Here is an 11,885-nt window from a genome sequence, read left to right as displayed (position 1 = left end):
GCAGCAAAGCCATAAAAAAACCTTTCGCAAATTCGCATTATTCATTTATGAACATTTACCCACACGATTCGCACTTAAGTCTGTAATGAGTAAGGAGTAAACGTGTTTTACATTGTTATTCATTTAGTGGACTGAATAACTGATGACTAACTGATGAATAACTGATGCGTGATGACTGAAATGACTTAAATAATCATACAATTATTGTAATTATATTATATAAATATTTATCTTACTTTCCGTTTTCAGAAAACATTTGAAAGGTTTTTTTTCACTGGACTACAAATCCCATGATGCACCTTCGCCACCACTGTCCAGTTCAAAGTTGAAACGTGACAGTAAAAATAGGCTTCCCCGGCTGTCAGCGGAGCTTGCCGTTAGCGCTTTGGAACGTGAAAGCTGGAGGGGGGTCGCGAAAATAAGCCACTAGTTTTGGCCGGGCCACGGAGCAAGCTCGCCGGCCTCCGAGTACCCAAAAATGTCCCTTTACCGAAAGATTTAGCCGTTAGCCGCCGCGAGCTTTGACACAACCGACTGTGAGCTTTGCTAGACAGCTAGCCGGAGGAGGCGGTGGATGGTGGTGGAGGGGGGCGCCTCATGTAAAATAACTGCTGCTAAGCTAAAATATATATATTTGTTTTAGCCGAAAAAAAAAACCCCAAAACCGGGGCCGCCATGTTCGTCCAGGAGGAGAAGATGTTCGCAGGTAAAGTGTTGAAGATTCACATCTGCACCGTGGACGGCGCCGAGTGGCTGGAGGACATCCCGGAAGACAGCACGGTGGAGAAACTCAAGGAGAAGTGCTTGAAACATGTGAGCTTTCCTCCCTTTTTATGCTTGTTTGCTCTGCGAGTGTCAGGCGGCCCTCGTATTTAGACTTAAGTTCATATAAATGGCAAGCGGGCTGGGCTGGGCTGGGCTGGCTTGCTGGCTGTGGTTATTTTTAGGCTCGACTTCACTCCCTCACTCTCCTCTCTTCGTCTCCGATACGAGCAGTTCACTTTCCCTTTTTGGATGTGGCTATATTTATGACATGTAATATTATACACTACATACTCGTATTCAGTTTCATTAGCCTTACATTCTGCTTTCAGAACATTAGGGACATAAACGTCTGTAATCGTCAGTATACTCTGTAAAGTAATATTGTGTGTGTGTGTGGTGTGTGTGTATTTGATTGTGCCTGTGCGCGCAAGTGTGTGAGGGTGGATGTCATTATAGCAGCACGATGCTGTTAATAAAGGACAATAATAAAACTGAAACCCATTTTGGTTTGGTAACAAATGTGTGTTTTGTATGTCGCAGTGTGCGCATGGAAATTTGGACGACCCCAAGACACTGACCCACCACAAACTCATCCACGTTGCCACAGAGCGAGTGCTCAGTGACACCAAAACAGTGGCGGATGAAAGCCTCAAAGATAAAGGTAGCAAGAAAGCCATTCTGTCTAATGAGAAACATTCCACAAGGAAGTCATTTTTATTTATTTATTTTCAGACATTCTGCTGTTCATAAAGAAAAGACCACCGCCAGCGCCTCCCAAAATGGCGGAGGTGTGCGCTGAAGAAAAGGTAGGACCAGAGAACTCTTGAGAAGTAGAGATGAAAATTCAGTTTCACTGTGACAGTAAAAAAAAAAAAAAAGCATACTGGATGAATAATGTTATCACAACATTGCTAAAGGAAAGTGTTATGCTAATGCATCAGAAAAAACAAGACAACAAGGCCCCGGACAAGGACGCCATCTTGAAAGCCACCGCCCACCTAAGCACTCGCCACTCGGACCGCATTGTCACGCAGCACAACATCAGAGACGTAAGTTGGACTCGTTCTCGTCAAATGGCGCCATGCGTTTGCACTGCGACCTCTGTTCTTCGCTTCGCCTGCGTCCTCATCAAGTTTTTAACAATACGGAATTGGATTTGATGACAAACCTTTGGAGTTGCTTGGGAGGACCTAACTAAACTATTGTTTGGAAAAAAATTGGTGAAAAATGAAACGAGAAATAATTTTAGTGTGTGCACAATATGAGCCAAAGTCCTCGCCAAAGAAAAAGTAAAGCATCTTCCCTGACTTAATTATTAGCCATTGTCCAGTTTCAGACGGAGCTCCGAAAGATCCTGGTGTCCCTCATCGAAGTGGCCCAGAAGCTTCTGGCCTTGAACCCCGACGCCGTGGAGCTTTTCAAAAAGGCCAACGGTAGCGGTTCGCACCTCAATGAATTTTTCAAAAAAGTTCTCCTCACATAACCCGCATCTGTGCTCCGCCTGGCCGCAGACATGCTAGACGAGGACGAGGACGACCGCGTGGATGAGGCGGCCCTTCAGCAACTCACCGAGATGGGCTTCCCCGAGAGCAGAGCCGTCAAAGCTCTCAGACTCAACCAGTGAGTCTCGCGTCGGGGCGAGTCGCCGCTATGCAACTGCTCCTCCTTTTCACCTTGTCTTTTTTTTGTTTATTGCCTGTCCTAGCGCTTCCTTTTCAGACTTTCCCACTTTGCAGGCTGTGCCTCTTTTTCTGGCTTTTTGCTCGCCCTACTCACTGTCTGTGTCCTACTGTGTCTTCTCCGCACAGCATGTCGGTGACGCAGGCCATGGAATGGCTGATCGAGCACGTCGACGACCCCTCCGTGGACACTCCGCTGCCCAGTCAAGATGCTGTCGCTTCTTCTTCTGCTGCTGCTGCTGCTGCTGCTTCTTCTGCTGCCGCCGCGACGGCCGGCGCCTCCGCTAACCCAAACTCGTCGCCCGCGGGTTCCTCCAAAACGCCTCCCTGCTCGTCGGCGCCGCGCCGCCGCAGCCTGTCCAGCACGGACGAGAGCGCCGGCGGCAATCGAGCGGACGACCTCACCGAGATTTTTAAAAGGATTCGTAGGAAAAGGGAGTTCAGACCTGACTCGAGAGTACGTGCCCCGTCGTGGTTATTTCCTCTGCCGACTCGATCCGCTCGCCGTTGAGCACAGGCGTCTGCTTTGCAGGCGGTGTTCGCCCTGATGGAGATGGGCTTTGAGGAGAAGCAGGTGATCGACGCGCTCAAAGTCAACAACAACCAGCAAGATGCTGCGGTAGGCACACGTGCCCTTATTTGTAGCAAGTTACCCATGGATGGAAACATAAGCTTCTTTTTATCTCTTGAATAAAATGACGTATTGTAATCACAACCACTTTACTCACAAACTGAAGAAAAAAAACTTTTTGTTCAATTTTTATTTTTTCCTCCATTAAATGTTATGCATTTAGGGCACAACATTCTCCTCAGAGAATTTCTTATTTTAATGACTGGAATGAAATGACATTGTTACAGTGCGAGTGGCTGCTGGGAGACAAGAAGCCATCTGCAGAGGACTTGGACAAAGGCATCGACACCAACAGTCCGCTCTTCCAGGCTATTCTGGAGAACCCTGTGGTCCAGTTGGGTTTAACCAACCCCAAGACTCTCCTCGGTACATGCATGCATGCATACATACATACATAGATACATACATACATGTACACACACGCACACACACACACACACAGGCATGCTCGCTTGCTGTGAGATTTCGGGATTGATCCTTGCCCTAAGTCCGTTTGTGATGACCTGAGCTCACCCGATCCGTTTCCCTGCGCGTGTAGCCTTCGAGGATATGCTGGAAAACCCGCTGAACAGCACCCAGTGGATGAACGACCCCGAGACGGGCCCCGTCATGCTCCAGATATCCAGAATCTTCCAGACCCTCAATCGCACATAGGGGCGAGAACCCCCACCCCTACGTGTGAATGTGGCCGCTGCGTGTGTAATTAAAGTTGTACCTTTACAGTAAATATTTATAACAGTAAAGTATATGAAAAAAAATATTATTACAGCGACGATACAAAGTTCTATTTACGAGCTTGTTTTTACATTTTAACTAGAGCAATTTCTAGTTATTTTGCAATATCATTGTTGCCACCAACACACAAACGTGCATGACCAACGTTTACGCCTCACCTTCGGCATTGTGTATCGTTGCGCGTGTTTTTCTTTTTTATTTATTCATTTGTATTCTCTTTTTTAACCCTCCTGTTATATTCACAAAGGAGTATTAGGGCCACAATGAAAAGAAAGATCAAATTTCGTCTTTGAGATTAACAGTAACATTTTGAACCTTGTTCTCACTGATTTGTAAGTGCAAAACAAAACAATTACATGCAGTTTGACAATTGAACACACTTGCCTTTGTTGGTCTACTTCCATGGCAAATATAAATAATCATGAGACACAACACATTGTGTTTATACAGAAACAAAAAATATTGATTGACTGGATCATTCATGGAATTACTATTTTTCCCCCAAGTCTTGAAAGAGGAGGGGACAAATGTTTAATTTAAACATTTGTATATTTTAGGAGATGAGCACACAGTCTAAAATTGAATCTGCCCTGCATATTTAACAAATGTTCTTTCACTTCAATTTAACGCTTTGTTTCATGACAGGAGGGTTAAAGACACACCAACGAGCTGGCCTAAAATGCACAGTATGTTCCGCCTTGTCCGTAGCAAGCCATGACTAACCTGCAAAGAACAAAAAGTCCCTTTTGTTTGGAGGACGTGGGACAAACATGGATATTATGAAAAAAGGGCGGTGAAGAACGATTGGCCTTCTCTTAACTTAGGAATGCGCTTGTCCAACGACTGCTACGTTTGAGTTTCTCATTCTTGAGCAAAGCCCAGCAGAAGAGCAACATTCCCAACAAGTTGTTATATAACACTTATGGATTTCCAAGAACGTCCACGTCTTTGCCTCTCTGTGACTCCTCCTCCAGTCCCTGTGCCTGCCGATGACAGAAAAAAACAGTGGCGTCTGAATTTGAAAACGTGAACTGCAAGTTATGCAAAACGTACTCAAGCGTTGAACTGTTGGATGTTTTCATTCAAAAGTTTACAAATTAAGTTGACCTGTAAAGGTGAAATTGCTCATTTCAGATTTATCCTGAGTTGTCGCCACAAAGTCCAATATTAAGACATTTGTAAGGACTGCGTTTGTGTGTGTGTGTAGGACAATGTCGACGGTTACTCTTCTTATTTATATGAAAAAGAAAATTATTTATAACAAGCCCGTCTTTGAATGTGAAGAAAAATGGTTTGAATCGTCGCGTCTATCATTAACACTTTGTTAATTCAAACACGACCTGTGGTGATTTGTTTTTATTTCAGCGGTTACGCGTCAATGCGTCGTGGAAAACTATAAGCTTTGTTTACTTAATGAATATACCAAAACGTAGTTTTACGGTGACTTTTTTTTTTTTTTGCATTTGGATAAGTGCTCGGAAAATGTTTTCTTTTTTTTTTTTTCTTTTGTCTCAAGGTTGCTTAATCTTGTGACGATCGCTTCAACTACGCCCAAAGACATCTCCACCTACTACTGACATCGACGTCAACCACAAGATATTTTCTTGTTACACTTTGATGCCAGATGTTTCTGGACATTAAATAGCGCGCCCTTGATCGAAAAGCACATAAAATGATACATTTAGACAAGGACGTATTTATTTTTTTTATTCAGAAATATACTGATATATATTTCAGTCACACTTTATTGGGACTTTAATCTTTTTAAGTGACTTTTTATTCTTAAAATAGTGACTTAATCAAATATTTTACTTGAAACGTCTCATTTTCATCTAAAGTAATATGAAACGTATTGCAAATCAACATGAATGCAATTGCTTTTGATAAAAAAAAATACACATACTGTATTTGTTAATATGACAACTACGAGCGTTTGTATTTTTTCTCTCAATTTTCCCTCCACATGTACTTGAGTGCTATAAGGATGATTCAAGAATTATTTAATTTTTGTATATTTAGAAAAAAACTGGTAAAAATATAAGGACTACTCAAAAGTACAATTGTAGACTGAAGTGCATTTCACAGTCTACTTAAGTACAGTATTTTATACATTTTTCCACCTCTGGCTACAATTTTCACATTTCCAACACGCGTTGCATACGTTGCAAAGACAACAAATAAAGCACATAAGGCATAGAAGGGAGATTACAATACGTTTCAAAGACCACCAAGCACATAGCGCAAAAAAGTGAAATTATGTCATCAGCCGATCCGAAGCAGCAGGGGAGGGGCCAGTCACCCTGTACGTCATGATGACGCAACGCAATGGGCGGGATCGTATAGAAATCGCCTCTGCGGCTCTTCCTGCCGCCACAGACGGAGACGTTCTGTCAGCCCTAGGAGCTTCCCTCGCTCTTCTTCCGCCTTCCTCGTCGTTCGGCCAGTTTGCCCTCTACCAACTTTAGCCATCACCATGGCAGCGGTCAGGACTCTCAGGAAACTGTGCCAGCACTCTCGCCATCAGCTGTGTCTCCTCCACACGTCCGCCTCGAGGTGAGCCCGCCGCCATATAAACGACCACGCTCAACATGGCTTCCTTTTTCTTCTGCACGTTTTCTCTCGTCGAAGATGTCTGATTCTACTCTGTTGTTGTTTTTTTACGCTTTAGTATTACTCTAGTTCCAATCGAGCCTTGAAAACGCGAGTTTTTAACTGGCCAATATACCAGAATGTATCTGCTCTCTTGGAGAGAGCGCCCTCTATCGTTATGCCGGTATTATTGCACGGTGGCTGATGAAATCCACCCGAGCGTTTGCACCCTGTTGCAGTTTTGCAGGGAAGGGAGGTGATGGCATGCCCTACACGCACACATGCACACATTTCCAACGTCAGCTCCTTCACATGCACAATAAAGACCCACACTGCTACATGTTAAAAGGTCAAATGTCCCGTACTGCCATTTATTAGTCAATTTAATTAACTTTTACCTCGTGTCCAGCGCAAGTCAAGTCACAAGACGAGCCGTTTGGTGATGAGGCCTTGCATGTGCATCATAAAATTTGATCTCCAGTGCATACTGTACTTGAAATAGAAATAAATTCTCTCGTCAGCAAGAAATGCATTACTGTACTATGGATCCTTTTTTTCTTTCTTTCCTTAAATTATTGTTTTTTAACATTATTTGAACATCAGTTTGAGGAAAGAATAGGCGTTTTTGTTTACCATATATTTTTTGGAAGATTTGTTAAAAATAAGAGGTTTATTTAACATTTTCAGGAAATCCTGTATAATTTAGAAGTGAGCAACATGAATTTTAAAACTGTTTAGTCCATATATTTTCATCTCAGGGGAAGAAAAGTTGCAAACTAATTATTTTTATCACACTCCATTTCAATTGTAAAAGATGTACATTTTGAAGGAAACCCACTAGCATATGTTTGTAGTTTTTAAATTCCACTTCATTTTATTGGATATTTTATTCCAGGTTAGGAGTCTAAGCAAGTGTATTTTTAATTTAATTTTGTACACTGATGGAAAAAAAAACCCCAAATAAATTGTCCCATTTTCAAATGTAGGTGCGTCCTCGAGTTGTGCTACTTTTCTTCCCCAAGTTACTGTAATTTGCTCTGGCATAACAAAAGCGTTGTTACATCACCAGTCGACGCCTCATTGCTCTTCAATTCCTTGCCAGAGCATTCTCCTCCCTCTGATGTGCGTTTTGGGTTATGTAAGCGTAAAAGTTGGCCCTACTAATTGTTTGGCTGGCTCTGTGGTCACACAGTAAATTACACCCCAAAGTCTTTTTGGAAAAGGCTTTTATTTTTCTTCCTTGGAACCTTCTTTGCTTCGCTGGCACGGTGAAGTCATTGCTCTGGAGTTAGTGCGCGGCTCCAGTGTGACTGACTGAGTGTGTGTGTGTGTGTGTGTGTGTGTGTGTGTGTGTGTGTGTGTCAACACATGGCCCGGACAGCTCGAGCGGCGACTAATTTTAGAGGCTACAGGTGGTAGTGTGTGCCAGAGTATGCAGCACTGTACTAGATATAAAAAGTGTTGACACTTGTTCACACTCAAAACTTGAACATTACCAAAAAAATGCTAGTTGTATTAAAAAAAATATTTTTCTTGATGTGTGCTCGACAGGCAGGAGGCGGTTGTCATCTCAGGAAAGAAGCTGGCACGCCAGATCCGGGACGAGGCACGGTGCGACGTGGAAAATTGGATGTTGGCCGGACACCGGCGGCCTCACCTCAGCGTGATTTTGGTTGGCGACAACCCGGCCAGCCACTCGTACGTCCTCAACAAGACCCGATCGGCCGCCGATGTCGGTGAGGACGCACGGGCTGCAGATTTAAGATTTTCATCTCTTGCGTGTGACCTGGACCGTGTTCCAAAATGCTGAATAATAATCACATTTGCTGCGTCTCCCTCAGGAATCTCCAGCGAGACAATCCTCAAACGTTCCGACATCAGCGAGGAAGAGCTGTTGGACCTCATCTTTAAGCTCAACACGGACCACCGCGTGGACGGCCTGCTCGTGCAGCTGCCTCTGCCAGGTGGGTAAACGTTAAGCACGGACGCATGACTTCTATTGCATGTAGCATGTGGCCTAAATGATCAATGTTTGTCGGCACGCAGATCACATCGACGAACGCACCATCTGCAACGCCGTCGCTCCCACCAAGGACGTGGACGGCTTCCACGTGGTCAACGTGGGCCGCATGTGCTTGGATCAGTCCAGTATGTTGCCCGCCACGCCCTGGGGGGTCATGGAGATCATCAAACGCACAGGTACCCGCGGCGCCCACCTAGCGATGACATTTTTGCCTCCACTTGGGAGGCGGTGGCGTGTGGTGATGGCTCTCCTCTAAAGAACGGTGTGTTTGCTTTGGCTATTCAGGCATTCCCACCGTGGGCAAGAACGTAGTGGTGGCGGGCCGTTCCAAGAACGTGGGCATGCCTATCGCCATGCTGCTGCACACGGACGGACGGCACGAGAGACCGGGAGGTAAGCTGATGTGGTCGAGCAAATCTCCAAGTCTGTTGGAACACGGACACACGGTGCTCTTGTGTTTGACCACCATGTGCCCCTGTGTGCTACCAGGTGACGCCACTGTGACCATCTCCCACCGTTACACTCCCAAGGATCAACTCCGACATCACACTCAAATCGCGGACATTGTCATCGCCGCCGCAGGTGTGACAAAACTTCCTCCTCGTTGTGTCATCCGGGTTGTGTAAACGGCACCAAGATTCTTATTGGTGTCGTTGTCGTTTGACCTCAGGAATTCCCAACCTCATAACCGCTGACATGATTAAAGAGGGTGCGGCTGTCATTGACGTGGGCATCAACCGGGTGCAGGACCCAGTGACCGGCAAGAGCAGGCTAGTTGGAGATGTGGACTTTGAAGGTAAATTTGAAAACAAAACCTACAACCTTTCAAGATGAAGATGTTATCGATCTCAAAAACAACCTTTTGCTTTAGAAAAGAGCCGATAGCATTATTGTCGGTATCTGTTGTTAAAAATGTTTTTGCGTGTGTGTCAGGTGTAAGACAGAAGGCGGGCTTCATCACGCCGGTGCCAGGTGGTGTGGGGCCCATGACGGTGGCCATGCTCATGAAGAACACCATCAAAGCAGCCAAGAATGTCTTGCTCTATCCTCCTGAGAGGATTCGCATGGCAGCCGCATCTTAATTGAGGGGGAAGAGACCCCAAAACAAAAAACATTCCACAAACCCCTTTCCCTCTCTTTTCTGGGACTGGAGGTATAGTTTAAGGCTTACCTCTTGTTTTTTTTCCTAATTTTTTAATTCTTTCCTCATGCCCACCCACGCTTGACTGTTACATTTACACATGTGACAGAAATCAGATTGACTTTGGGAATATTTTGTTAAAAGAATCACAAGAGATTTTTATTTATTGCTTCAACGGCGTTTAAAGTATTTAAGGGCGCGTGGCGGCGTTCACCTCAAAAGCAAAGTGGTGCAGTGTTGAGCAGAAAAAAGGGCTGACTCCATCAGGAGCGCATTCACCAGTATACAAAAGCTTTAAGATTCACTAATGCCTTTGTCAAAACTGAAATAAATATTTGTGACTATTCTTCAGACTGTTTTTTTTTCTGTTTTCAGTCGTACTTTAGTATAAAGCTTCTCCACTCCTTTTTCAAACCAACTTTAACATTCTCCAACAGTTGCACAACACTGACATAGGAACTCCTACAGTAATGTCGGCTCGTGAGTGAACAATTCGTTCAAAAGAACGAATATCTTTCAGTGAACGAGAGTGAACGAATCACTTCCTAAAGTGAGTCGTGAATTGCATTTCCGTAGTGAGTGAACAAATCAGTGAGTGACTTATTTGCATTTCCAGTTCATGTTCATAACGAGGGTAACTTGGAAAACATATTGGAACGCGGCCCTGAGGACTAAAGCTTGACACCTTTCACCATGATATTTCCCTCATAAAGTGGCCTGTTATTAGGTACACTTGAAAATGGCGGTGTACCTAATGGAGTGTCCGTGAGGTTCCCTCGTTAAGTGCACCTGCGTGAAAAGTTTTAGCTCCTGCAGAACGTGAAAGTGGCTAAAACTTTTCACGCAGGTGCGCTTAAAGAGGGTCACTTGGAAAACATATTGGAACGCGGCCCCTCGAGGACTGGAGTTCGACACCCCTGGTTTAAGTGAAAAGTGCCAAGTCCGCCCTCACCCCCACTTTCTGATTGGCTGGTTGATCTGCGACATCACTCAGACACTCCATTAGGTACATCGCCATTTTTAGGTGTACCTAATAACAGGCCAGTTAATTAGGGAAAAATCATGGCCAAAGCTGAACTGAAAGTGAAAAGTGACACACCCGCCCTCACCCCCACCTCCTGATTGGCTGGTTGATCTGTGACGTAACACGGTCACTTCATTAGGTACACCACCATTTTCTGTTGTACCCAATAACTTTATGCATTTTTTGTACGTGTCAAGAATGTGTATTTGACTATTTGCTCTTTATTTTGGGGGACACCAACACGTTACACAACGTAAAACACATACATATATATATGTATTGTCATATAAAGCAATTAACCCAGTGCTTCTCAAATAGTGGGGGGGCGGTGCTATTCCTGGGGGGGCGCGTGTGACCCTGGGGAACAGGCTTTTTTTTTGGCAGTACTAGAATAAAGTGTAATTGCGCGTTTACTACAGCAGGGGGCAGTGGCGCTCTCATTGTTACTTCTGTCACGTTTGCGACAGTGCAACATTTTACGACTTACAAGACAAGTTAGGATAGTCACGGTGGGGAGGGGGGGCGCGAATAGTTTTCTTCTTGCTAGGGGGGGCGTAACAGAAAATAATTGAGAAGCACTGAATTAACCAAATGTCAGATTTTTGTTTTCATGCCCCAAAAAAATACAAGGAATAAAACACCAGACAAGTTTTAACAGGTTTTAATGTTTATTAAAATAATAATAATAAAAGTAAATTATTGTATTGTATTGATGTGTATGGGTTGTATCCACGGGATGTTGTAAAAAAAAAAAAAAAAAAAAGATCAGTGAGAGTGGAGGGGTAACGATTCGTTTGAACGAATCTTTTGAGTGAACTGATTCTAAAGATTCAGTTCACCTAAAAGAACTGGAATGCACATCAGTATCCTACAGTCCACTGTGCGTGTGTGTGCGCGCGTGTGTGTCGGGGGCCGTTCGGAAACACACTCACCTGTGCACTTTGGTGTGCTCAGAGACAAAGAGTCCGCTCCCCTCCCATTACCGAAAGCATGCAGCACTGGTGCACCGGGTCTCCAGTCGGAGCGTCGAGTGCGCGCACCAGCACTCCGTTTTTAGGTGTAATGTAATTTACCGAATAGTAAATTAGAACAACCCAGTGGTTTCCGAACATTCCAGTGAAACAGTGCACGCTCGGAAGCAATACCGAACGCACCCTTGTCTTGAACGTCTTTATTTCGTGATAGTGGGAGACGTTGCTGCACCTTCTACGCACAGCAACGGTTCACAATTTCGCTAATTCGGCCGGTTAAATATGGCAATAAGTTGGATAGACCACTGCGACAAAGTACGTCATGTA

The 11,885-nt window shown here is 44.5% G+C and overlaps 2 protein-coding genes across 2 annotated transcripts; both read left to right on the top strand.

The window, feature by feature from the left end:
* Positions 1-323: 323 nt before the first annotated feature.
* On the top strand, positions 324-5,149 carry ubac1 (UBA domain containing 1). The gene is made up of 10 exons (XM_061279514.1): positions 324-813; positions 1,306-1,426; positions 1,498-1,571; positions 1,707-1,814; positions 2,096-2,198; positions 2,277-2,385; positions 2,574-2,901; positions 2,977-3,063; positions 3,303-3,441; positions 3,614-5,149. Exons 1-10 carry the CDS (start codon positions 676-678, stop codon positions 3,727-3,729), a joined length of 1,323 nt encoding a protein of 440 aa, XP_061135498.1. The 5' UTR covers positions 324-675; the 3' UTR covers positions 3,730-5,149.
* Positions 5,150-6,159: 1,010 nt separating this feature from the next.
* Positions 6,160-9,909, top strand: mthfd2 (methylenetetrahydrofolate dehydrogenase (NADP+ dependent) 2, methenyltetrahydrofolate cyclohydrolase). Its single transcript, XM_061279515.1, has 8 exons — positions 6,160-6,363; positions 7,951-8,135; positions 8,241-8,363; positions 8,446-8,598; positions 8,708-8,815; positions 8,912-9,004; positions 9,093-9,218; positions 9,356-9,909. Exons 1-8 carry the CDS (start codon positions 6,284-6,286, stop codon positions 9,502-9,504), a joined length of 1,017 nt encoding a protein of 338 aa, XP_061135499.1. The 5' UTR covers positions 6,160-6,283; the 3' UTR covers positions 9,505-9,909.
* Positions 9,910-11,885: the final 1,976 nt, after the last annotated feature.

Source organism: Syngnathus typhle, linkage group LG5 (assembly GCF_033458585.1).
Source record: "Syngnathus typhle isolate RoL2023-S1 ecotype Sweden linkage group LG5, RoL_Styp_1.0, whole genome shotgun sequence".
NCBI classification, from domain to species: Eukaryota; Metazoa; Chordata; class Actinopteri; order Syngnathiformes; family Syngnathidae; genus Syngnathus; species Syngnathus typhle.
Note: the sequence above shows the minus strand (reverse complement) of the source record. Positions and strands in the feature narration are given on the sequence as shown.